The 27,951-nt window shown below is 42.7% G+C and overlaps 1 protein-coding gene across 1 annotated transcript in view; it reads left to right on the plus strand.

The window, feature by feature from the left end:
- Positions 1–1,789: 1,789 nt before the first annotated feature.
- LOC128740004 (telomerase-binding protein EST1A) overlaps positions 1,790–27,951 on the plus strand; it is a 204,636-nt gene continuing 178,474 nt past the window's right edge. The window contains exons 1-6 of the mRNA XM_053835517.1: positions 1,790–2,224; positions 2,704–3,734; positions 3,810–3,916; positions 10,263–11,634; positions 11,701–11,811; positions 12,650–13,079. Of these exons, the coding sequence (XP_053691492.1) occupies positions 2,742–3,734; positions 3,810–3,916; positions 10,263–11,634; positions 11,701–11,811; positions 12,650–13,079 (3,013 nt within the window). The 5' untranslated portion in view covers positions 1,790–2,224; positions 2,704–2,741. The remainder of the gene's footprint in view (positions 2,225–2,703; positions 3,735–3,809; positions 3,917–10,262; positions 11,635–11,700; positions 11,812–12,649; positions 13,080–27,951) is intronic.

A 27,951-nucleotide genomic window follows, 5' to 3' on the forward strand; every position in this document is an offset into this window, starting at 1 on the left:
AGAGCTTAGAAACTTTATATGAAAAAGAGGAAGAAAAGATTACTAATAATTCTGTACGATTTGTTTTCGCTAGGGAGAGTGACACTTAGATGTAGTATATTCAGGTTATCACCCATAAAGATTAATTTTAAATTGACGAAGCGATATCTTTCAGTGTAAATTAATGATAAAACGCTATGTAACGAACGCATCCAAAAAGGCCTTTCTTGTTAGGAAATCACAAATTCCGGTAGATCTGGCACCTATGCGGTTGACAGAGAGCCGGCCATCATCAGCTTTCTCCGAACGGGTGATAAAGAGAAAGAGAGAATTTTCTTGATGGGAGAAGTAGGGTGCCTAAATGTAGAGTGAAGACACTGTCAAAATTGGAATGGCCACGCGCATAGGTTAGAAAGAGAAGAAAATATATGTTCTGCTAATTCAAGATGACACGTTGTCACTCTATATACATGGACTCTAGGGTAATGTAAGGGAGAGGAAGAACTATCTCTCTCATAGTATCGATGGTCCGCGAGTTGCCGGTGTGAGGCATTCTGTTGGTTATAGTTATCACGATTGGACGCGTTTTTGTTGCGCTTCGATTGCCTTCAAGATGTCTGGCCACCACATTAGACACTTAAATAAATATGGGTCCACTCATACCAGCAACAATAATAAGCGCCGAAAATTATATCGATCATATTTCCCATCCTCAAGCATGTTTATGGCGCAGCTTTTGTTTCTTTGAACTCATCGTTTCCTAAAACATCTAACGGGCAATATCGTATAAACGATACGATCAAGCTATTTTTTCATTAAAGTTTATTCAAAAGAAGCTCAAGTTTTGATTTTCATGCAAAAATAATTGACTGAAAGAGCGCCAACTAAGAAAAAGTCCAATTTCTCTTTTTCCTTTTTCATATCTAATGCTCTACTCAGTTATTTTTTCAAATTCAGATATTCTTTTTGGATAAGGATTTTGAAAAATAAGGAACGGATATTTAAAAATATAGTCAAGTTAATTATAGATGTTCCTGAGAAATTAAAAAATAATTATTGCGGCAGTAGAAAGGCTAGGTCACACCGCTAGGTGGATTATATCGGGTTTTTGATATCACACGGCTCACGCACGAGCCACCCTGTGCGAATGAACAAACTGATTCATAAAACAGAGGTAACGGTACTTGACGCAAGTTATTCACCACGTCCTGCTGCATAACGGCACCGAACAGAAACCCTCCCGTAATAAAGCCAGCGATGCCAATGCGACGATTTTGCTACGATTTTCCAAACCTTTACTTTTCGACAATATCATAAGAAAAGTGTATCATTTCTTGTTTATAAAATTTTGTACCGATTTTGTAGACTAAATTTGTAAAAATTCTCCTGGTTGTCTGTAAATTTAGCCGATTCAGTCGATTCAGTCATATTTGTTTGATTGAGTCAAACATTCAAACCCAACAGTCGGCAACATTGGACACAAGCTGATACGCTCGCTCGCCATGCCATCAGGCATCAGTATGCGTGCGATTGCTAATTCGAACTGTCAAACTCGCGACCGTCCGTCGTTCCCGTGGTGAATTTTGGTGTGTACTCTGTTTGCTGTCAGTCATTCATTACAAATTGGCCTTGCCAGCTTTGCTGATATTGTTCAGGGTTTTGCGTGAGAAAAAAAGAAAGGGAAGTATTTTTGCTTTTGTCAACACTCACGCGTTGACAGTTCGGCACGAGATTTCCTGTAAGTGCGAGCAGCCTACGAAATCTCTTTCAACGCTGGCAAGGCCAATCGGTTGAGTGGCAGCAGGCACAGGCACACAGTGCTGCGAGGAAAGAAAAAAGAAAAAGAAAGGCAAAAGAGCAAGCAGCATTCTGAAATTCCCACAGATTAAAAAGTTGTTTCGCAGAAGTTTAACCCCGAAAACTGGTGCATCGTTTGCAACGCGTTCGTGTTCCGGCGGCGGAAGTGTTCGGTACGTTTATCGTGGCGCGCGCGAGTGAAAGAAAAACCGGTCGGTGTTCCGTCGCGGGCAGGCAGCAGCTCCTCGTTTTCCGAAGGCACTTTATTAGCTAGCATCAGTCAGTGTAGGGTTTTTTTTCTCCTGCTTCTTGTTTCGATAGCACTTGCTCGGTCGTAAAAGAAGTCGGTGGATCAGAGTGCCACTTTTCGACCACGGGGAAGAACGTCGCTGGATTCGGTGGTGCCGTAGTTATCTGTTCGTACTTTTTTCCGCTTCGAAGGGCACAGGTGAGTTCCACTTCGATTTTTTTTGCGTTTGAACCTTTTGCGGGGTTGTCAGTACGTAGTGGGGTTAGTTCCTATCCAGATGATAATTTTTTTTATCTGAGGCATAAGTTGACTAATTGACAGCAACCGAAAGAAAACTTTTTTCAAAATAACTCAAGAAAAGTATTAACTAGATTGGGGGATGGTAAGGGAAAGTGTTTGAATTCCGGACTTGGTCACTCCATTAGGTAACTAAACGAGAACACAAAATGGTTCATTTTCCCAATAAAAATTGACTTGAGACCACCAGTAGAGAAAGAGTAAATAAACGATTCGCTTTGCTAGGATGGACGGAGTTAGTCATCACGCGCTAATGTGAAAGGTCACAGAGACTCAGCGTGGGACGAAATTTCTAAGCTGTTCTCAATGATTCGATTCCCGCAGATAGAATGTGTGAAATCTAATAATTGTTTTCTTTTTTCGCATTCCCCATCTTACAGTGACATCCACTATTACCTCGATTTAGAAGACGTCAGCCATGAACAGCGCCCCACCTGCCTCTTCGGGCCGCGGTGGTCGTGCTGGTGGCAGCGGTGGCGGTGGTGGTGGAACCGCCGGAGGCGGCAAACGCCAGCAGCAGTCCATCTACAGTCCCGGCAGTGGACCACTGCGGAAGTCGGAAAACTCCGGCAGCAATCGGTCGCTGAATTCCATTGGTGACGGACCGACGGGTTCCTCCTGGGATCGCGACCGGGACTGGAACCAGCAAAACGACGGCTGGCGCTCGGTCAATAAGAAAAGTAGCAACAAAAAGCACGACTATTACGATCAACGTCGTGGGGGCGGTGGCGATGGGGGTCCTAGCTATCGTCAAGGTTCGGAACCCCGCGTACTGTCCAGCAATCCACCGAACGTAAACTACAACCGGGCGCAGGATAGGCTGCGAAACGAGCGCGACACGCGCAGCGTCGATCCCGGTTTCGGTGGTGGCCGTGGAACCATGAAGAAACCTCCGTTGCCTTTGAACATCGAAAGTCTAGCTCCGCGGTTGCAGCGTAAGATCCTGCTGGATCACGGCCTACCGTTGGACTATTTGGAAACCATGCGGAACGAGCAGGCCAATGCGGTGCAAAACCGGTCCCACACGCTGCCTATGTCGCCCCGTTCGCGGCAAGGAATGCGCGGTGGCGGCGGCGGCGGTGGTGGTCGCAATCGATACTCAGGAAACTATCAGCAGGGAGGACCCGGTGGCGGCTATCGGGACGATTACCGAGCGCGAACGCCGGTCGACTACCAGCGGCCACGCAGTCGCTCGTCGGATATCGGTGCCGAACAGGACGAATTTGATCGGCCACCGAGAACGAGCAGTCGAAATTCCAGCTGTGAAGCAAATGACCGATGGAATTGCTACGAGCGAGCTCCGGCTCCGCCGGCTAATAATCAGACAACGACGACGGTGTTCCGCAAGGATGGCGGTCGCAGTCGGCAGTACTCGGAGGATGACGACGGTCGTAAGACTGCCGGCAAGTTGGTGGGTTTTCGGAGCGCGTTTTTGGCGCAGATTAGCGATCCGTTGGTTGTGCTAATCCGTGGGTTTTCATTTTAGGACTGGGCGGATGATGTTGAACAGGAAGCTATGCTGGAAAAGACTGTTAGTAGCATTAATAGCAGCGGTAGTAGCAATAGCAATAGGAATAGACGCCGTAATCGAAGGTGAGTTCCGTTGTGTGTTGGTGTCGTCACTTTATTTAATCGTCAACTACCTTTAATTTCACTCTTTAATGCTTGCTAAAACTACTAACTCAGGAATGGGAATAAGAAAAAATTGAAGGGACAGTCGTAAGTTTAGAACCTTAGCTGAATTTTACTGTAGGCACTGTGGAGGACATTTTTGGTTTTATTTCTAAAGCAGTATTTTTATTTTATGATAACTAAATTTGTAGTTAAATTACTGTTGTTTCCAATCGTGCCAGATGCCCTTCATAGACTCATAACGGCACTGTCAAACATCAACAAAGAGCATTTCTCTTGCTATAACTTCCATCGGGCTAGTCGTCGTCAACTTGAAGTGCGCCTCCACATTCGTAAGTCAATTTCAAGGTGGCTAAAGAGCATTGTTTGATGTTTTGACTCATCAAACAACGACTACTGGCTTAAGAAACTAAGGTTTCTGACCAGTAAAAAGAAACTGTAGCAGGTTTGCCTCCGTTCAAAGGCGTGTTTTCATCAATATTCAGAAGAAAAAGCAGACATCTTCAGTCAAAAATACGAAAATATGCGATTTTGATGAGCTTCGTGGCTGATGTTGTAGATTCAGAACGGTAAACAGAACGGCAAGCAATGACAGTTGAAAAGATCGGGTCAATTGCTATTTGCTGCCATTTGTGGCAACTGATTTAGAAACAATTTCAGTCGTAAATAGGTTTCTTCAACTAAAAGTGCCCGAAGTGTGCTGCTTGGGTTGTTTTGACACGGGATAACACGGAAATGCTGGCGATTGGTAAACTCAATGCCGTGGCGCGACGAATTTCAATTAGGCAATTCGTTCGATATTAGCGGCGATTGAATCGAAAGACTTAGTTACACGGCCACGGCCGCCGCCACGGATTGAACACCTCATCAAATGGCTTCCGACTCCCGTTCAACCCAGCATCGCCTCGTTTCAGCAGCTACCTTTCCAGATCTAGATTTTACTCCGCGGCTGGATTGTCGAATGCTTCGTCCAACTCATTTCGGAAACAATCGCCATTAAACGTTTCTGTAAAACTTTAGCTGACCAGCTCCAAGCTGTAATCTTCATCGTTAGCTAATGTTGGACCGTGAAACTGTTATACTTCAATCTTGTAGAACTATTTATTATCAACTAACTTGAACAAGGCTATAACATGAATGATGAAAAATCTATTCTTCATTTGGGTACCCGGTCTACTGCAATCCTGTGTAACGAAGTTTTGCAAATTAAACAACACCTTGGGTGTTTACAAGGTAACATTTCCTCCCTTCTTATTTCCAGAACAGGCAAGGCTCAAGTCTAGACGGCATCCTGATTGTTCTCTGGGGTCGAACTGGTGGAGACTCAGTAATGGAATCATCTGAAAGTTATTCCCTTTCAAGCAATGAAGCAGGTCTTCCTTTTTGGCTGGAACCGACATCTAAATCCGATGGTCTGTGGACTTGAGGTTGTATACAGGTCACTCGGTCCTTCTACCGCTACCTCAGACTTGTTGAACGACGGCTTGGTCTTTGGGGGGTCTTTGTTGAACGACGGGTTGGTCTTTGGAAGTTGACGCAAGGGGAACTATTTCCTCCTCGATCTGGAGTGAACGTCTCGTGGAATGCGGTACGCTTCCGCTACATATCTACCAGAATACCTAGGGACATCGAACTTTCAGCGTCAGTTGTTGTCTCATTACAACTATACTTAAGTTGGTTGGTATGAGACCTAATAAGCTTCTTGCGTCCGTGATACTCGACGAGCAGCACATTGTGGTTGACACGTCCGATGTTTTCAATGATAATGCCGGAAACCCATTGCCATTTATTATTGTTGCTGTAGACTTTAGCGTAGATCTTGTCTCCACTTTTGAAATCACGTAGAATTGCGCCGAGCTTCAGATTGAACTTCTCATTCTGACTGTAGTTGAAAACTACCGGTTTCGGTTGATTGTAATGCAGAAGATCAAGGATTGTCTTCATGTTGCGACCAAGCATCTGCTGTGACGGTGTCTTGCCATTAAGAATACGACTCGGTGTAGTCCTATATACTTGGAGGAATGTCTGGAGCGTTTCAGAGATAGCTTCCCCTTCGTTGATTTTACGCAATGACCTCTTCAAGATGTCTACACGAATTTTTCGGCCTGTCCGTTTAACTACGGGAGATAAGGCGAAATTCGAAAATGCTGAATACCATTCTTCTTGCATAGTATCGCAAACTGTTCCGATGTGAACGGTGTACCATTGTCGGAAACTATAATATTTTGAATGCCAAACCGTGCAAATAATTCACTCAGAAAGTCAGTTACTGCTGCCGTTGTTGGGGACCGTACGATGCGTATTTCTGGCCATTTTTAAAAGGCGTCCACAACCACTAGAAAGTGTAATCCGTTTATTGGGCCAGCGAAGTCAATGTGGATACGTTCCCATGGAGATTGCGTAAGTGGCCATGATTGCAGTGGCACTTTTGTTAGCGTCTTCGAATGAGTAATGCAATTATCACACCTTTTTACGAAGTCAGCAATATTATCATCGATTCCTGGCCACGGGCAGTACCCATGGCTACGTGCAATAACTTTCATCCTCTCCATCCCCGGATGTCCTCGATGAAGTTGCTTCATAATTCACTTACGTAAATTTTCTGGAACTACTTAATCGGTTAGACATCATAACACAATCCTTTACAACCGACAATGCATCTCGATGAACGAAAAACGGTCGTACTGCAGCGTTGACAATGATGTCGAGCTTAGCAGGCCATCCAAGATGGATATGCTGCACCACTTGCGGCCACAGGCCGCGAGTGTTGCCGGCGATCTACCGTCGGAAGCGCCGGCTGCTGCGGGGGGCAGCCCCCCGTGGAGATCACCTCTATCTAGATTTATTTATTTTCCTAGATCTACTGACCTCTATTACTTTCCTTCAGTTGGGTCACCCTTGCGAAATGGTACTTTCTACGAAAAGATTTTCCGTGAAATGGTACATCCCGCGTAAGGTTTTTCGCGAAATGGTATTCTGCGAAACTATATTCCGCGTTATGGTCAATCGAGAATTGGTGTTCCGCAAAATGGTATTCGGCGGAATGGTTCGTAATGATGGCGAATATTTAAATGTTATCCGCTTTATTTTATCAGGCCAAGCAATGGGGGGTGTTGTTTTCTATTTTACTGCGAGGAAAATTTGTATACTAAAACACCAATGAACTCCCCAGAAATTTGAAAACTCAAGATTGTGACAAAGGTCATCTGAGATTCATGATTTATGTATAACACAGTTTAATTTGTGGCAATACGAAGTTTGTCGGGTCAGCTAGTGTCCAAAATAAATATGAAGAACGTGCCACCCTAGCCAAAAAATTCTGATACCTTCTGAGGGTTGAAACCAATCGTTTCTATAAGCTAACTTAATTTAGTACGATTAACTACTTTAAAGAGAAATTTTGCACTTATTTAGAGTTGCTGAATGTGGCCACAGATTACTTCACAGACCCTTGCGCAACAACTTGTCTTGCCAGTTGGCTCAATGGACAAGAAAAGTTTGCAGCTTGCAGCTCCAAATACTGGAACTAATCGAGGTCCAAGGAGCTTACGAGGCTCGGAGTGAATAAACAATTAAAACGATCGTAGCCTGATTCCAAACTCGGCTAAAACATAGATTGAGTATGCGAACCAGGGCGAGGGCGACTAAGACAGCAACCTATCAACGATACACCAAGCTGGAAAGGGCTGTTAGGAAGCTTTGTAAACGGGACAAGAGAGCCAGGATCAACTATCTTGTTGAAGATGGTCACTACCAGCAGACATATGCACTTATTGGAGAAATTGTTTGCTACCTTAGTGGTGTTAACGAGGATATCGTCACGAGCAGAGCAATTACTAATCGACCGTCCGACCGACCGACACAAGCTTAACCGTTGAACTAAACATTTAAACAACTCTTTCACCCCGTTGATGGGAAACATATCTAATCAATCAAATGGAACCAAATTTGGCATGTGGGAGTTTTAGATGGCAGAAATTTTTTCTATGGTGAATTACTACCCCTTCCCCTTTTAAGAGGGGAGCTCCCACACAAATGAAATTCAAATTTCCTTATAACTTGAGAACTAATCAAGCAAATGGAACCAAATTTGGCATGTGGGAGATTTTGGAGTCTTGAATTTATTTTACGATAGTTAGAGACCTCTCACCCCTGTGGTAGGGGGATATGGACTCTCATACAAATAAAACAGAAATTTTTGCGAAACTCAAAAACTAATCGAACTCGAGAAATTCGAGACTCTTCCATAAAACATTAGTCAATACAAGACCACAAAAACTATCTATAGTAACACTAGATCATTCAGGACGAGCCGGTCGCGAGTGTTGCCGGTGACCCGCCATCGAAAGCGCCGCCCACTGGGGGGCTTGCAAAACTCGAGATTGTGACAAAGATCATCCGAGATTCATGATTTATGTACAACACAGGTTAATTTGTGGCAATACGAAGTTTGTCGGGACAGCTAGTCATAAATAAAGGTAACTTTCCGCTTTCGTTCAAAATTTAGCGGTTTTTGACTGTCTCGGCGCCTCTGTAATCTACAATCTTTGTAACTCCATCCACAATGAAATGCAGATGAATGCCAGAATGTGGAGAAGGCGTCCAAACCATGATTTGCACCAGTTGCAGGGAGAATATCTTTAATTTTAGTATCGTTTCGTATGAACGTTATTACTGCGACCAGTATTTTGCTCTATTGTGATATTGTTCAGGTATATTATTCTGTATTCCGCACTCTATTTTATTTGCAGTTTTGCTATAGATTGATCGATATCGATCTGTTTATTTATTATCCGTGCTTGAGTGTCGCCATTTTTCACGCTTTTTCTCCCCCCTATGTTTTATTACATTTCAACCAATCTTGCACTTTAGAGTCAAGATGTGTGGAGAGTAATTATAATAAATTCATTAAATGCACTTCGTAAAATCTAGTAAATGCAGAATTCATCATGAAGGAAAGCTACATCCTGGCATAAAACGGCACTATTTGCTTTGACGGAACTGCTGGATGGTGCGATCTGGGTATTGTGGTATTTTACAGAAATTTGGGAAGGCCGATTTCGTCACAATCTATGCAAACTCCTCGGGTGGCCATATTTAGAACCACTCATCGTTAATATTGCAAAAATGCACGATTACAATGGGCTGCGCTCTGCGTATGTTGTATTGATCAAGTGGAATTCAACTTGCGGGTCCTACGAAGACGGCAAAGCTGGTGATGGACAGCCATGGACCGAATTGAATGGAGATGACTTTTGTGTGCAGCAGGGCAGGCCATTGGGGCTTTTTCCAAAAAACTCAACTTAGGAAAGATATGAAAGAAAATGGTTGCAGAGTTAATGTCACACAATAATCAGCCGAAGAAAGCGGAGACAAAGTAGATCTCAAATAAAGTGAATTTGGTGAAGCACTGCTTAGCAGTGATCATTCTATGCTTCTACTGTAATGTGTTCGGTCATTTATCGAACAGAAGTGTAAGAAGTCAGAAGAAAAATCTAAAGAATTGCTCAAGAGTCCAGCACAAGTGAACACAATTAAAAGTGTCAAGAGTGTTAATCCACATATATTTTTCAGTGCTGAAGATTACAAAAATAGTGATATCGCTTTGGTCCGATTTTTGTACAAATTAGGCAAATATTGAGATCAGATTTGAGCTGAGTTAAACACGTGCAATGTGAAGCGCGCGAATATGGTGGTTCTGTGAAAAGATCACGAATTATTTCACTAACGTCCACCTAAACCAATTTGATGTCTTGAACGTAAAATAGCATTTTAAAAGTGTCCAACCATTCGTTACATTTGACAGTTTGAATTAGTATTCTAACCTAAACCTAAATAAAATTGATGTCTCGTGCGAAAACGTAAGTGACGGAATATAACAGTAGCATTGTTGTCGCAGAACAAACTTACAAGATGCAGTGAGATAATCGTTAAACTGACAACCCACTAACTGGATCGCTTATTAGTTAAGACTAATATTGCTTAGTCACAATCGTTGGCTCTTCTAAACATTCTTTCATACTGATTAAGAAGATAAGAGCAAATAAATATTGAAAATGACAAGTTGAAATTATTTGAATTCGTTTATAAATTATTATTTTTGGCATATCTCTAATTTATTACTTAAAATATGCTAATTGTGTTTAGATCTAAGACATATCGTTTCTCAAATCGTTTTAGTTATACAGATAGAGGTTCTATAGAACTACATTATTTTAACCATGAATTTATTTATTTTTGTACCTCCACAGTGAAACAACATTCTACGTACGCCAAAACTAACGTAATTTTATTTTACCGTTCACAGTAATTCCCGCTCGAGCAACGACTACTACGACGATGGTGCCACCTTCAAGGTACCCTACCCACCAAAGGGTAGCGGTGGTGGTGGTGGTGGTAGCAGCGGTCGCAGCCGCCGAAACTCGCAATCGTCCAACATGAGCCGTGAGAATAGCATGGATCGAGCGGCTTATGGTGATCGCGGCAGCCGTGGCGGTCGAGGCGGAAAGCACTTCGGAAATCGGGAGAATAGCCAGGATCGATATTATGACCGGGATGATCGGTACCGGCACCGGAAAGGCGGTGGCGATCGGTATAGCAATAGTAGAGATAATAGCATGGAACGAAGTGGATCGTGGCATCGGAACGATGCACGGAATGACGCCAATTGGCGTGGAACGAATGATGCCACGGTGGAGAAAACGGATGTAGTGAAGATAGCGGAAATGACAAAGCAGTTCGAAGAACAGATTGGCATTCAGAAAGGCCCGGGGGTGTTGGTGCTACCGCCTAAAATTCCTCCAGTGGGCGGGGAAACTGTTGGCGGCTCACGAAATGAACGACCCAAGGATGAACCTCAAACCACAAGTGCTCGCGTGTTGTTCGATCCGAGCAACCCTAACAAACCGATTGTGGTGACACAGTCTCAAACTCGCAACTATAATCCTCCGGAGAATCTAAATGCCCTGACTAACTCCTCTGCACTTGGAAATAATGAACGGAAACGAGTGTCTGGTGGAAACCCACTGACTAGCACGCGTCCAGTTTGGTATGATACCAGCGCTCCACAAGCACATTTGCTGCGTAACAAGGACATGGTACATCGACTGGAAGCTGCTGACTTACAGCTTCAGGAATTGCTATTGAGCGGCAATTTGTTCCGTGAATGGGATGTTTACGTTAGAATACGATCAGACTTGCAAAAGTTGTTGGAAACGTTTTTGCTGTCGGAAATGCGCTTTTCGCAAGAGGTCAACCTAGAGAACCACTTCTGGAAGTTGCTGTATTACAACATCGTCGAACAGATGCGCAAATTACTGGCCGAAGACCCAGATCAGAACAATCGTGCCTACTATCGAGAGAAAGCTTTGGATATTATCGAAAATGGTACTCAGTTTTTCGAACAGTTGCTGACACTGCTGGAGAAGCACTACAATTTTAGTTTGGAAAATTTCACCGGTCCGAATGCCGCCACCGCTAGCAAGGGCCTCAGGTTCGGTATGGCCCTCGTGTCCGCCCAGAAGCTGTTCCTCTTCCTCGGTGATCTGGCTCGCTACCGGGAGCAGGTGAACGAAGCCAGTAACTTCCGCAGAGCGAAACTGTGGTACGTCAAGGCCCAGCAGATTCAGCCGAAGAATGGTCGCCCGTACAATCAGCTGGCGTTGCTTTCCGTCTATGCGGTGGGTACCTTTAAGTTTAAATGAACGGAATTGAGTGACTATTGTTTTTTCTTTTGTCTTTTGTAGAAACGTAAAATCGATGCCGTCTACTTCTATATGCGCAGTCTGATGTCGTCCAATCCATTCGAGTCGGCACGCGAAAGTCTGATGGATTTGTTCAACGAGACTAAGAAAAAGGTAAGGCGTCGTACTGGTGAAGGTGTTCAACACCGTTTTTGATTTGGTTTGCTTAGGCTTTACGCTAGGTTGGGTAGATATCGATGATAGGACAGAAAGTTGTTGGGTATACATTTGGTGAGCTCATTTTCTGGATTTATATTAGCGTAAGGTTGAGGTATGAGGTTAGGAAAGTTTATTTTTAACTTAAAATTAATCACTAAAAAGCAAATTTCTCAAATATATCCCAAAAGTATATATATTGCATGTTGTTTTCAATAAGAATGCTACAATTTGTAAGTATTGGTATTAAAATCGTGCTCAAATCAGATAAATATTAAGTATAAACCGCAGAGTTTGTCTAGGGCATCACAATTAAATAACGAGCCGACCGTGATAGACCCCGAAGTGAGTTCACCGCTGAGGAACGTAGCAGAACATTTAGACTAACGATAGTTTTTCAATGTAGCATTCTGTCATAGAAAATAGGCTAGCGTAACCTTTTTACTAACCGAGTGTTGCCTTCTAATCTGCTTTGTAATTCCAACATGCCGCCGCTGCATACCTACCGACTCAAAATCAAACTAGCATAAGCTTTTGGTGAGTTTCTCATCGTTTGTCGCCTCGCTCCACACTTACACTCCCTTACCGTTCATCAACCCGTAGACAAATTTAGACAAGATAATGACACTTGTTATTTCCCCATTTAAGGAGTGCAACTGCAAGTTTCCTCTTTACAACCTCTCCGTCTTAAACTCTAATATATTACTTCGATTAGACTACTGTAGTACATCTGTTTTCTGTGTCCTTTTTTTTCCTCTACGCCGTGTTCCATAAATGGCCTTTGCACTGTCACCAGTACGAGAGCACCCAGCGCAAGCGGGAGGAGAAGAACCGAGCCCGGTTGAAGGAGAAAGAGCACCGCTTCGATGGGCACTTGCGGCGCGAAACGTGGATTCACCCGGAAGGTGGCCCACGGGTTCACCGGACTGCTCCGTTGGATCCGCTTCTAGCCGGCCGACAGCCGGGCGAAAGCAGTGAAGAAGAGGAAGAGGAACTGCGTCAGCTGGACTCGATCGAGCTGAACAAACGCTTCATCGTCAGCTTCCTGCACGTGCTGGGCAAGTTGATCACCAAGACGGGGATGGAATCGTTTACTCCCTGTGCGATCCAAATGCTGCGGGAGTTCCGGGCGCTGATTCAGCACTCACCGATCGCCGTTACGTCACACCGGTTGCTGCAGTTGATGTCGCTGAACATGTTCGCCATCGAGATCACGAAGCTGAAAGGTGAGTTTTCTGTTTTTGTGTTATTGATTTGTGCTATCAGTTAAAAGTAATCAGTCATCAATTAATATCAATCGTGATTGAATGGGGGAATGCAGAATTCTGTCAGCTTTAGCTTCCAGATGACAGAGAGAGAGAAGAGGGAAGAGATGATTCGCTCCAGAACTGAACATTCAATCAGAAACAATGATTGATCGGTTCTTCCTACCATTGCTATTCATGTTGCACTCATTACAAATGGGCTGATGAGTGATGATAGCGGCATTAAGAGAATTCCTCACTTTGCAAAACCGAGCTGAAGCGCATCTTCTCGGAGACAGTGTGAAAAATGTTGTTTGCCTGACTTCGGCCATTCACGGACGACGACGGTGTCCATAACTGGATGCACGAAGGGAAGGCTAAAATTAGAAATTCCTCGGTGCATCTTTCGCACGGCGTCTTGTCATGTCCTGCTGCTGCTGCTGCTGATCGGCTTTGACAGCCGGTATTCTCGCGAGGATCAGGCACAGAATGCAGCAACTGGAATGACTGATTGCAGCATCGTAATCGATGACAGGGTCGAGACAGATGAGACTCATCCGACCACCAACCGGTCCGGTTGATAATAGATAGTGATCAGGCGAGTGCGATGATGATGAATCACCCTCGGGGCTTCGCTTCCTGTGGTTGTTCACACCAAGATAGGAACAGAAGAGTTTGTTTGACCGAATAAATAATTGCGGTTTTATTGATGGGGGAAAAAAGAGGTGCGCCCAGTCAAGAGCGGTTAACATTCTATGAGGTGAAATGTGTTCGTCTATAAACTAATTGCGCGACTTTACCTATATTGAGTTGAACAAATCTGGCGCGTTGTTTGCATGCTTTGAACTTTAAACGGCCTTTCAGTTTCCTCCAATTGGCAGTTTTGAATTGCCGCAAACATCCGTGGCATTTCGATTCGACAATAAAGACTTTCTACTCATCACAAGCGCTGGCTGTGCGTAATTCGATGCGAGAATCCAGATTGATCGAGATTGATGAGTCAGTCTGTGCTTTCTCGAAACGCTCAATCGGATAATCAAGCTCAATCGGATCGTTGAAAATTCCTGCTATTTTAAATTTTCTCCTTCAGGTCGAACCCTTCTTCTGCGTCACCAGGTTTGCTTTGCTGTGTTTGCTTAGGAGAAGATGAGACAGAGAGAACGGTGCTCGAACCATACGGTGCTCAATTACTCACCCGCGGGGGCCAACACCGGACCGGACACCGGTCGCGGTAGGGTTTGCCTGTGGATTACGCTACACACGGTACGGTTGAGTACCGAAAGTGGGGCTGATTTATCATTCGCAACATCTCTATGCACTCTGACGCGTAGCAGTATCGCGTAGCCTATATCGCGGCAGTGCCAATGAGCAAGCCAACCAGCCGGCCCGGGGGCGCAGTTAGGTTGGTTTTTAATGGGTTGGTGATGGTGCTGCGTTTTTGGACAATTATTTACATTTTTTACGAGTTGTCTTTAACGGATTGCCGAGAATTTTGTAAAATATTTAAGTTTTTGTCCAGATTTTTCGCGAGAAATGAAGTAAATTAAAATATATAAAGAAATAATAGCTTTTATCAGATATTCTTGAAGCCGCATATCTAAAGCCGTCTTAGAACCATCTGAAAGTTATCCTCAGGTTAGCTAAAAACCATCTGAACGTCACACAGTGGAAAAAAGCCGGGCATTTGCTTTTCCGGGGAAACTAAGTTTTTCGCATTTGTGTCTTCAGGAAAGTTTCTTGGTTTTCGAAGAACTTTTCTGTAATTCAAAAAAAATCATTAAGGGGGTGGATCGATAAATAATCAGTTTAACTTTTTTATTTGAAGCTAAAAATAAACAATGCATAAGAAAAAGTAGTACAAAATGTTATTTTAGGAGTTTTTGTCGAAGAACGAAAACTTCCATCTCTAGTTATAGTGCTACAAACTAATGTATCCTCTTAACATTAGTTTTTCTGTTTTTTTTTGGTTATTTTAATTGTTACGCAATTTTGCTGTTCCATAATGTTTAACATGCTGTCATAATACATCTTTTTGCTGAAAGAAGTGTTGTTATATCCCTTTTGGTTTTAGAGCTATTGCAGCTTTTGTTTAATTTTCTAGCAACTTTTAAGGGGTTTTATTTCACAAGGGTCCAGGCGTGCGCAGCCAGTCACCGCTACTTTACGTACTGCAATGTAGTATGTTTACTTCATATGTCATGTCACGGTGGATCACGGTGGAATATTTGAGAAAACTGCGAACTACGAAAACTGTGCGTCGCCTAAAAGTCGTCTGAAAGGCGCCTGAAAGTCTTCCGACAAATTTCTGTTTTCCATTGACGCGCGCTCCGATTCCAGCCCCGTACTGGAACCACAGCAGAACTTTTCTGGCCACAGTTAGTTTACTATCAGAACGTGCGTGGATTCCCAACCAAAACCGACGATTTTTTAGTGCTGTGATAGATTAGGCCTTCTGAACGGAAACTTGGCTTGACGAAAAGATTTCATTGCCGCAGTTTTTCGGAAGTGCCTTCTGTAACTATCGAGACATTACATCGTTACATTCCGATTTCAGAATATTCGAGATAATCGTGATAGATATTTAGGCCGTTAGCAGGATCTCTGCAGATCAGCATGAGTTTTTTTTACACAATGCTATGTTTCCACGAATCTTATTGACCTACATTCGCTATTCACGGCCGCTTAGTTGGTTTCGTGACCATCCTGTATTCTAATAGCCGACTGTGAAGTCTATCGATAAAGAAGGGTCAAGTCTAGGAAGGACGTTTAAGCCCAAGGGTTTGCTTTTTCGTACAGGAGTTTTCGTACAGTTCTCGAAGTGGCTACATTCGTATCTAACACACCATAAGCTACATGAGGATTGAATGCAAGTATTCTGAACATATTTCTGCCGTGTCGCAGGGGAGCATCCTCGGACCACTGCTCTTTTCATTTTTTATAAGCTTTAATCTTTATGGGCAGATATAAAGACGGATGCTCAAGTAATATTTTCCTTCTCCTCCGGGGTCTTTTTTCCAAGGTGGCACGGACTGTACCAGGAACTTGTCTTCATTGTACTCGGTCCTGGACCACATCGCTGCCAATTCATTAAGCCTGCAGTCTGCAGTAGACACTCGCAAGTCAGCTTCAACCTAGTGGAGCCAATCTAGGCATTTATTCTTGGTACCGACTGGGTTCTTGAAGGGAACATTTTGTTGCACAATGGTCCGGCATCTATGCGACAAAAAAAATGCAAAAAAGCTGTTAAAAAACAAACCAGGCTTTCTGCTAATTTATTCGACACTAGCTGACCCGACAAACTTCGTATTGCCACAAATTAAACTGTGTTGTACATAAATCCTGAATCTCGGATGACCTTTGTCACAATTTCGAGTTTTTGCAAGTTTCTGAGGAGTTCATGGTTGTTTTAATATACAAACTTTCCTCACAGTAAAGTAGAAAACAACTCCCCCAACTTCTATTGTTATGAGAAAATTTGTATTTCATTTGTATAGGAGCCCCCCCCCCCTCCTAAAGCAGGGAGAGGTTTCAATTCACCATAGAAAACATTCTGGTCTTCAAAAACACCCACATGTCAAATTTGGTTCCATTTGCTTGATTAGTTCTCGAGTTATGCGGAAATTTGTATTTCATTTGTGTGGAAGCCCCCCCCCCCCCCTCTTAAAAGGGAGAGGGGTCATAATTTCCCTCCTAAAGAGGGGAGGGGTCTTAATTCACTATAGAAAAAATTCATGCCTCCAAAAACACCCACATGCCAAATATGGTTCCATTTGCTTGATTAGTTCTGGAGTGATGAGGAAATTTATATTTCATTTGTATGGGAGCCTCCCCTCCTAAAGTGGGGAGGGGTCCTAATTCACCATAGAAAAAATTCTTGTCTCCAAAAACACCCACATGTAAAATTTTGTTCCATTTGCTTGATTAGCTATCGCGTTATGCAGAAATTTGTGTTTCATTTGTATGGGAGCCCCCCCCTCTTTGTGGGGGGAGGGGTCTCAAACCATCATAAGAACCTTCCCTGGCCCCAAAAACTCCTACATGCAAATTTTTACTCCGATCGGTTCAGTAGTTTTCGATTCTATAAGGAACATAGGGACAGACAGACAGACAGAAATCCTTTTTTATAGGTATAGATACTTCATCTGCCGTGTATTACCCGCCTCACTATCCGCATCTTTGCATACTTGGTCTATTCATGCGGTTCATGCGCTTGCGCCACACTCCTTCTAATAGGGCGCCTAGAATTGATCGCAGGATCTTACACTCAAAAACACCAAGAGATCGTCGGTCGCTTTCTTTCAACGTGCACGCTTTGTGACCGTAGAGTACCACCGGGAGTTGCAGGCTACTGGGCCTCAGTTGGCTACGTAATTCGTAGAAAGCCCTGTTGGCAACCACTATTCAACTTTTTACTTCACAACTTACTTTATCGGTTCTCACGCTCTCTACCAGCCACCACATACTTTGTTTTGGTAGAGGTTATCATAAGCCCTATCATCGCAGCTCTACGGTTAACACCGATGATATCGATGTCGTCCGCAAACCCTAGGAGCATATGAGATTTCGTGACGATGGTACCGCCTCTCTGCACGTCCGCCCTTCGACTTGCGCGTTCCAATGCAATGTTGAACAGCAAATTAGAAAGTTCGTTAACTTTCGTCAAACCACCACCTTAACGTCGCAAGCGAGTCCGATGTCTCACCCGCTATCCTGACGCTTGATTTTGAACCATCAAGGGTAGCACGTATCGGCCTAATCAGTTTTGTTGGAAACTCATAGCTCATTTCGCTTAACTAAATCGTACGCCGCCTTGAAGTCTATGAACAAATGGTGAATCTGCAAGTTAAATAAAGGCTCCTGTCCTGGCGAGATAAAGTTCGTCTACCGCTCTACGAGAATCGATGCGCGCTTGATCGGATGCCCACGCTGAAAACTTGGTGAACGCTGCTGAAATGGCTTTTTATTTTTCTTTTCGACCGTCTTGGTAATACTTTCGATTGCACTGAATTGCTGAGCCTTGTTTAAATCATTGTGCCTCCAAGTCCTACCCACCAGCTTTATTTCCTCTTTCCTCATTGATACGATTTTAATATTAGTAAAACAACTTTTAAAAATAGAATAAATGGTATATAATATGTAGTGACAGGCTGTACGATTAAATCGAAGACTTGTAAAAAAATAAATTAAATTAAAATTAAATTATCTGCCATAGCTGTTCATGCTCGACTGTATCGTACGCTGCCTTAAAATCCACGAAAACGTGATACGTGGCCACGTCGCAATCTCGATACTTCTGGAGGATTTATCGAAGTGTGAAAACTTTTTCTATAATAACACGGCCTTACGTCTGGGGGGGCGGATCCGTAGCCGCGAACTTACCGAGTCTGCTTAGACAAGCGATGGGTGGTCATGGGTTCGAATCTTAGTAGGATCAGGCCATTCAATGTCAAGTGATTTTTAGCATGGGCTTATTCTCAGGCACCTCATTACCCTTCCTTCATGCTGAATGACGCCCATAAAGCACTCTTGACAGTGCAAAAAGTCACTCTTATAGCTAAATGTGCTGGTCAGCCTCGCCAGGGATGGCTGTAATTGGAGACAGTACTGGCAGTGAAGAGCAAGGTGGGTAAAGGGTAGGGTAGGGTAGATGTAACAAAATCGAGGAGTGCACCTTGTACGTGGCGTTGATCAGCGTAATGCCACAGTGATTGTAGTAATCGAGCCGATGGCCCTTTTGATAGATGGGACATACCACATCCTCCTCTGATCCACTCCTCTGATAGTTTCTCCTCCTATCAAATTCTGGAAATTATCCAGTGAAATACCGTTGCTAGTGGTGCCTTACCATTTTTATAGAGTTCTGTCGGAAGTCGATCTTTACAAGTATATCTATCAATCCTCAGCTGTCCGATTTCTCGTCGAACCTCTTCGAAATCGGGAGCCGGAACGGTGTTATTGTTTGTAGACACTCCACGGTTAACTTCCGTTCCGTCTCCTCCTGTTATGTCGCCACTGAGACGCTTGCCGAATCATCACACCTGGCTTGGCGCATATCAGGCTTCGGTGCGTACGGTTTACGAAATTGAATCACTGTGTCATTAGCCCGGAATAGTTGCTCTAACTCTTCGCGGTCTCTGCCCTATTTCTGGTGATTTTTCTTTCTCAGGATCGTGGTCAACTAATCTAGTGCTCGTCGATAGTTGGCCAAACTCTCCCTCGTGGCAATGCTTAGATAGTTTTTCCAAGCTCATTTTCGCTTCTCCATCGCTTGCTGGCATTACCGCCATCGAACCAGTCATTCCGTGCATTTGGGGTTTCTTCACCTGGCACCACAGTTGCGGCCTCATCGACTACCGAGCATATCTTGGCTCATCTATCTTCAAGACTCGAAGCTCCTAACTCCACCATGGAGGGTAGTGCTCCATCCAGTAGATGCGTGTAGATATAAGCTAGGCGGCAAAAAGAGTATAATTTAGAATGACAAAAGCCATAAGTATTGTGCCTTGTCTTATTCCAGTACAAAATTAGATATGTGAAATGGACATAATAAATAGCACCGGTTGCAAGTTGCTGCCTTGTGGAACAACTAAGTTTCCGGCGAATTCTTGATATATGGTCGATGTTTTGTCAAATTCAAAGAGAACGCACGAATAAATGTAGCGAAAGGTATGTACCCAGCTAGCATTTTCATATGTATAAAAAAGATGAAAATCAGCATTACGTACAGATATATGTACATGCTAATAAATCGTATTTGATGCAAAAAATTGGCATATCCGTACTATTTTGGAGGCGATATACGTGATTACGAATAATTTTGAGCGTTACGACTATATAAGTATTTACAGGGGTTAGAAAAAAATGATCGGGACAGGCAAAATTTTAATGAAATTCAAACGGCCATAACTTTCACAAAATTGGACAATTTTAGATGAAACCAACTGCATTCGACGGGGAAATCTTTCTAGTTTTTCTAAAATATTTCAAGATTCGCAATAGTCAGCGGACGCCGGAGATATTCCGCGTTATCTGGGGGTATGTCAAAAACTGATTTTTTTCATCGCTTGTATCTTTTTCTGTCATGGAAATTTATTCATATTCATATTTTATCCCAAAACTAGGTTTCATTTCCAGTTGATTGGTGGAAAAAGAACGGAAATCCGACAAGAAAAACCAAGTTACAGCCATTTTCGTAAAATCAGTACTAGTAACATCTATTGCTCTGGCCAGTTTAGGACATATCGCAAACCATGTCAATATGAGCATCAAACGTTAAGGTCTGATGAGCCATGAATCTTTGTTTCTGTAAAAATTCATAACTCATGATCCACTGAACCGATTTTAATGATTTGGCTATGCTTTGCAAAACAGGTCAACCCTTTATTTTATCTACCCACTTCTATGTTTTCTTTTGAAGAACATCCCATGTAACCAATAAGCATTAGCAGGGGCGGACTGGGAGCCAAAGGGCCCACCGGGCCTTTGAGATTAGGGGCCCCAGTTTGCGATATTCTCATGATAGTAAATTAACACAAAAAACGACTCAAAAGACATCAGCGTTACAAGAACAGCAAATCGAATGAATATGGGCTCTATTTTATAAGTCATGTCGTGCAACTCGACTCAACTCAGGCACTGTCGAGTGTCGAGTATCGGGAGAACGGGCAGCATAGCGGCTCGATGCTCGAAACAAAACAAACTCAGTCGTTATTAGGACCGAGTTACCAGCTTTTAGCGTGTGCGTCATATTAGCGGTTCATGGTACTTTAGTTTGGACGCATTTTTCTTCAACCCGATCTTCACTACTTTGAGTTTATTCAGTCAACACCACAGATGCTGTTCTATCGACAATATCCATTTCATTGGGAAAGAAGACGAACGAACTAGATTTGCTGAAGATTGTGTGTGTGTCCTTTCATAACATAATGCAACGGCATGTTGAACAACCCACATGAGGGACCATCACGTTGATAAAGTCCCTTGCGAGGTTAGAATGGCCATGATTTTACGGTCGATGGTATCATACGCAACTTTGAAATCAATGAAATAATTGTGCGTTGAATTCTGTATTCATGGACTTTTTGGAGGATCTGCCGCAGCGTGAATATTTGATTTGATTTGCGTGATAAATGATAGGATGTCAACAGTTCAATATATGAGTAGCATACTGCGTCTACACATCAGAACAGAACAGTTCATAGTACCGGCGATTCCCGTGACGAGTTATAGCTATCCCTGGGATTAAACTCTTGGATTCTCCTATAAGAATCCTGCTTCTATAAGCAGGGTATTCTGCCCGAATCCTCTGTAGAATTTCTTCATACGATTCCAATATGAGGAATGCCCGAGACTCTGCGCGAATCTGGTAGAACTGCGGAAAAAAGAGCCCACCGTCTAAAAACGCCAGTACGAAGAGCACGTGCTCGCCAGTCCAGAGGAGAGGTTCGTCAGCAACGACACACGGAGTTTCTACAAAACGGTCAGGTGCAAGAATTTTGCCATACCTGTGATGTGCATTGATAGTGCTTACTGACAAAACGACGGTAGCAGCCAGGTGGAAGAGTATTTCCAGACGCTGTTGAATAGAGAAGTAAACATGAAGATCAGCAGGTACAGGATAAGAATTTTGAGCGACGGCCAAACTGTGGAGACACCAACACAGGAGGAGGTCAAAAGAGCAATCAGTGAGCTGAAAAACGGTAAGGTTGCTGTAAAGAATGGTAACCTGGCTGAACTTCTAAAAGCGGGAAGCGAGCAGCTGTACGAAACAATTCGCCACCTCATTGTCAGGAACAGAATATTGGAGGAAAATAAATATCGAAGGAGTGGTTGATTGACCTCATTTCCCATAATTTTAAAAACGGACATCGACTTGAAAGTAAAAACTATCGAGGCATTACGTTGCTCAATTTTGCCTATAAGGTGCTCTCCCTATCCTGTGTTTTAGACTGAGTCCGTTAGCTGAGTTCTTCGTCGGCGAGTATCAAGCTGGTTTTCATGAGGGTCGCTTCACGATGGATCAGATATTTACCCTGCGTCTAGTAACTGACGAGTTCCGGGAGTACAACTTGCAGACTCATCATATTTTTATGGATTTCAAGGCGACATACGATTCAGTCAAACGAAATGAGCTGTGACAGTTAACGCTAGGACATGGTTTTCCCACAGAACTAATTACATTGATTCGTGTGCCGCTGGATGAGTAAAAATTATAGGTAAGAATAGCAGATGAGACCTCACGTGCTTTTTGATTTTGCGGATGACGTCGATATCACCGAAATCAAAAGTAGAGCAGCGAAAGAAGCCTTTAGGTCATTTATTGAGAAGTTGGCACTTACCATTAACACCGCCAAAACGAAGTACATGGCGAGGAAATCCAAATGGTGTTGGTGTCGAAGAGGAACTGAATATATTTTGGTATGTTCGTGACATGTGACAACGATGTAAGTCGCAAAATAAAACGACTAATTGCAGCTGCGAATTGGCCTTTACGCAGGCATTACATTTTGTAGCTGAAGTCCCGTAGCTTGCAAATTCGCATAAAACTGACGCTCTAGAGAACACTAATGCTCTCGGTGGCCCTTTACGGACATGAATCATGGACGCTAAAAGAAGCTAATCGACGAATGCTTGGGGTTTTAGCGTAAAATTTGACAAAATCCGAAAAGGAGTGTAGGGCAGACTAGAGATGGTCGGGTATGAAAATTTGAATACCCGAACCCGACCCGTACCCGATTAAGAAAAAAAATTAAAGACCCGTACCCGACCCGAGCCCGCAAGTTTGCTGTTTTTGAAACCCGAACCCGACCGCAACCCGACGGGTACGGGACAGGCCCGGGTACCCGACCATCTTTAGTGTTAAATGTGGTCAATAGAGATACCCGACCCGACCCGTACCCGGTTTCAAAAACAAGAATTCCTTTCCACCTTTCTCCTTCATTCCCGGTAAAAAAAAAAAAAAAATCCTTCATTACTTTCCCTTACCGTCCCTTCATCAATTGTAGAATCATCGTTTCAAAAAAAAAATATTAATATATGCCTGACCGCATTTCAAGGTCATGACTAAAGTCACGAGTTTGGTCAATTGTCATAGGAACGGAGCCTTTCTCCGAAGAACCGCGCTGAGAAACGCGGACTAACACGCTTTCGGACGAACAGCGTCACACGCAGTACCTTGCAAGTCGTAAGGGCCTGCATAGTGTCGTCGTCCTGAAAGTAAAAACACGTTAGATTAAAACTTCTCGGTCGGTGGTTTCTACAGTAGGTGGAGGAAGAGGCACAATTTGTGTCTAAAAATAGACCAACCCATGTCGCAATGGTTAATAAGGGGGGTTGTGCAGACTTCTTTTGGCCAGCGCCTCTGTGGTTCAAAGGTACACGGGTACCAGTGAGCGACACGCCCTGGCAGGTGTTGCGGGTTCAAATCCGGTTATAATCTCTGATTACAGCTTGGTTCGACCCATGCACCTTCCAGCATTGGACAAAAGATAGGAGTCACAACGACAACTTGTTAACCATAGCTACCTATTACCCCCCCCCCCCCCCCTCCTTTCCACCCTTCTCCTTCATTCCCGGTAAAAAAAAACATCCTTCATTACTTTCCCTTACCGTCCCTTCATCAATTGTAGAATCATCGTTTCAAAAAAAAAATATTAAGAATTAGGAACCCGTACCCGACCCGAACCCGCAAATTATTTTTTTTCAATACCCGAACCCGAACCGAACCCGGCGGGTACGGGTACGGGTGCGGGTTTCGGGTAAATTTTCCGCTACCCGACCATCTCTAGGGCAGACGCATGAACCACGAGCTATATTAAGAATGCAAATATGCTGTTATAATGAAGATAGTACAGTGCGGCAGTCTGCGCTGGGCTGGTCACGTGTCTAGAATGCCCGACGAAAGAATAGCCAAAATTATTTTAAGCAGAGAATCAAGAAGAGGCTTTAGACTTCGGAGTAGACATCGCCCTGATAGATGTGCGCTATCGAGGATAATGCACGTTCAGCTGGTGTTCGAGGGGTTTGAAGAAAGGTAGGATTGAGTACTGGAGGACATTCATTCGGCGCAGGATCGATAACGCACCGTCGCACAGTGGTCCCATTGGTATCAGAACACGCGTTTTTTTAATTGCGCCGAAATGGTTGATTATACTGGTTAAGTATGTTCAGAGAAATTTCTCAGCGTTAAAAGCTCTTTCATATGGCATGAACGATTATTTGATTAATCCCTCTAAAAGTTAGATAAAAAATTTATTTTTTGAACAGTAAGAGATACAGCAAAACAAAGTTCTACAAAATTTTTGAAAAGATTATTATAAAGAACTTTGCCAAAGAAAGTAACCTTCTGGCTATTATAGTTTTAGAGATAAAGAACAATTTTTGTGGAGACTTTACGAAAATCAATTTTTTGACCACAGTTCTTTCTACAGTATTTATACGCATTAGACATGTTCGGCAAAGATTTTCTAACAGTCAAATTACATACTTTTGTAGAATACAGTAACTTGCTATCGTCAATATTTGCGGAGAAAATTAAAGTTTTCGTTTAAAAATTAACCAATTTTCAACAGCAATAACTCCCAAACATGCAAATATATTCAAGCCATTTATTACCCATGTGAAAGTACAAGAAAAATACTACAAAATGCAAAACAAATTAGCTTGACCCTGGCTATCCCTCTACCAAAACACTCGCATTGAAAATTGTTACTCGGTTGAATTTAATATGGCATAGTGTAAAAACCGTGTTATCCCGATCAAGTAAGTGTGCAAAATAAATTATGAAAATGTGTAATCCAAGCAGCATGGATTATTAAGATTTTCAAAATTCGTTTTCAGAGGAAATTTAATTACTGCAGTTCGAGGTGTACAAATTTCGAAGTGTATTTGAAGATTCTTCATCCTCACTATCGCTGTAACTGTGCCTATCAGACCTCGTCAAGTATTATCAGCTCGAAAGCTGCATCACTAAAGACGTTTTCTGATGAAGAACTGAAGACAGTAACTTTTTTCGTAAAGTACGGTTGCAATGGAAGATGGAACCGCAGATCTTAGCGAGTATTAGCAAACATTCATTGATGATGATGGCACGAAGTCCAACTCAAGCCTTTGTGTCACATCAATTGTTCCCATGAAAGCAGTAACAAACGGAAAGAATATATTCCTAAATCCACATCCATCCTCGACCAGATATGTTTCTTTTAATTAGCCTAATTAGATCGTCTTCGATCTAATTATTGCCGGCCGTTGCATCTCCAGTTTGCAAAGGACACGACTGCACTTACGCTGCAAGAAAAAATTACCATAGACCAGCAATTCGCAAAAATTCATCCTACATCCATTGAATGTGAAGGTAGAACGGTAGTGGTTACGAGCTGATGATGACAATGGTGGACAAGGACATACAACAGTTCCGAACTCATCACACAAGGAAGATCTTCAGAATGGCTACAAATACGGATCTTCTGCCGTCTGTTAGAATCTTCTGATCCGGTAATTTCTAGCATGAGGGAACTACCAAATAACAAAAACGCCATGTCCTCTGAAGATGTACCTACTGCAACTGTTGGTCAGTACATATGATATGCACAATAATAGCGATAGTGAGGATGAAGAATCTTCAAATACATTTCGAAATTCGTACACCTCGAACTGCAGTAATCAAATTTCATCCGAAAACGAATTTTGAAAATCTTTTTCTCTACAAATAATCCATGCTGCTTGGATTACATATTTTCATTATTTATTTTGCACACTTACTTGATCGGGATAACACGGTTTTTACACTACGCCATATTAAATTCAACCGAGTAACAATTTTCAATGCGAGTGTTTTGGTAGAGGGATAGCCAGGGTCAAGCTAATTTGTTTTGCATTTTGTAGTATTTTTCTTGTACTTTCACATGGGTAATAAATGGTTTGAATATATTTGCATGTTTGGGAGTTATTGCTGTTGAAAATTGGTTAATTTTTAAACGAAAACTTTAATTTTCTCCGCAAATATTAACGATAGCAAGTTACTATATTCTACAAAAGTATGTAATTTGACTGTTAGAAAATCTTTGCCGAACATGTCTAATGCGTATAAATACTGTAGAAAGAACTGTGGTCAAAAAATTGATTTTCGTAAAGTCTCCACAAAAATTGTTCTTTATCTCTAAAACTATAATAGCTAGAAGGTTACTTTCTTTGGCAAAGTTCTTTATAATAATCTTTTCAAAAATTTTGTAGAACTTTGTTTTGCTGTATCTCTTATTGTTCAAAAAATAAATTTTTTATCTAACTTTTAGAGAGATTAATCAAATAATCGTTCATGCCATATGAAAGAGCTTTTAACGCTGAGAAATTTCTCTGAACATACTTAACCAGTATAATCAACCATTTCGGCGCAATTAAAAAAACGCGTGTTCTGATACCAATGGGACCACTGTGCGTCGCCACTGAAGTAAACTGAGTATGGAGCTTACGCCGACAGTTCAGTATTTATAAGTGGTCAAATAACTGCGGATGAAATACTTATTCTATTTTTAAATACTCAGAATTGAAGCTGGTAATATTTTCGGAGCTTGAACCCCAACAGCTCAACTTAAATTGATTTCATGAATCATGGGGCCCCAGCAATTGGACATTCGTGAGTCGTAGAAAAAGTTTAATTGAAAGAGAAATTTTGGTTCAAAGTTCGGGGCCCCAATAGTCCCATTTGAAGCTGAATTTTCAATCATCAAATCGGTTAATTTCATTATTCATGGGGCCCATTCAATTGAACATTCGCGAGTCGTAGCAAAAGTTTAATTGAAATAGAAATTTTCGTTTAAAGGTCAGGGCCCCAACAGTCCCATTTGAAGCTGAATTTTCAATCATCAAATCGGTTGATTTCATAAATTATGGGGCCCCAGCAATTAAACATTCGTGAGTCGTAGAAAGAGTTTAACTGAAATAAAAATTTTGGAAAATCTCATTTTGTGTAACAACGAAATTTTTACTGGGGCCCACCGGGTATTTGCCCGGTTGCCCGGTGGGCCAGTCCGCCCCTGAGCATTAGTATAAGCAGTAAATCAATCGTTTATTAGCATCCCTGGCGTTTTATACTACAGGTTGCTGTTTATCAGCCCTCTGACTGCTTAATTGTTGTAAATTGGCATTCACAATTCTATATAAATTCTTGTCGGTAACAAATAAGCATTGTCAGCACTATAAGAGGGTTAGCAGTAAAGTAGCCGCTTATTTTGCCAAAATAGCATTTAAATTGCATTAGAAATACTAATTGGTTACCTGGGATATTTCCTATTTTCCACTCTGAGTGACCGGCCACCATGAGATATATCGATAGCATTGATACCAAGCCACATACGACCAACGGAAGCTATTAGGAAAGTTTCCAGCATACAAAAAAATTGAGTGCTTGAATCTCGAAAGCTGATTAATCAGTTAATTATTTTCAAGTCTTTACTAGAAATGCTTTTTATAAGGCACCGGAATTCGAACTGCTATTTTGCTTTCATTGATAACCTTTCCCTCTCAATAGGCAAAACCCTACCGACTGCACCGCTCGCGCTTGCGCTTGCGCTTGGCAACCGGCCGTTCGACCCCAAACAAAAGATTTGAATGCCAATTCCGTCCTCCGAACGGAGTAGTTCGAACGAGTGTGCGCATTCGCTCGCTACTCACTTACTCTGCTTCCGCACCGTTGCGCCAGCTTCACTTCGAACCTAGCGAAAGCAGCCGCGAACTTTGAAGCGTCAGATCAGGCTCCGGCCGCCGGGGCCGGAGATGCAGCAGCGCGGCGGTAAAGTAAAGCAAACAAAGACGACGAACCCTGAAATTGGAGTACCTTCCCACCGAGCGACGACGACGA

This window comes from Sabethes cyaneus, chromosome 1 (assembly GCF_943734655.1).
Source record: "Sabethes cyaneus chromosome 1, idSabCyanKW18_F2, whole genome shotgun sequence".
Classification (NCBI taxonomy): Eukaryota; Metazoa; Arthropoda; class Insecta; order Diptera; family Culicidae; genus Sabethes; species Sabethes cyaneus.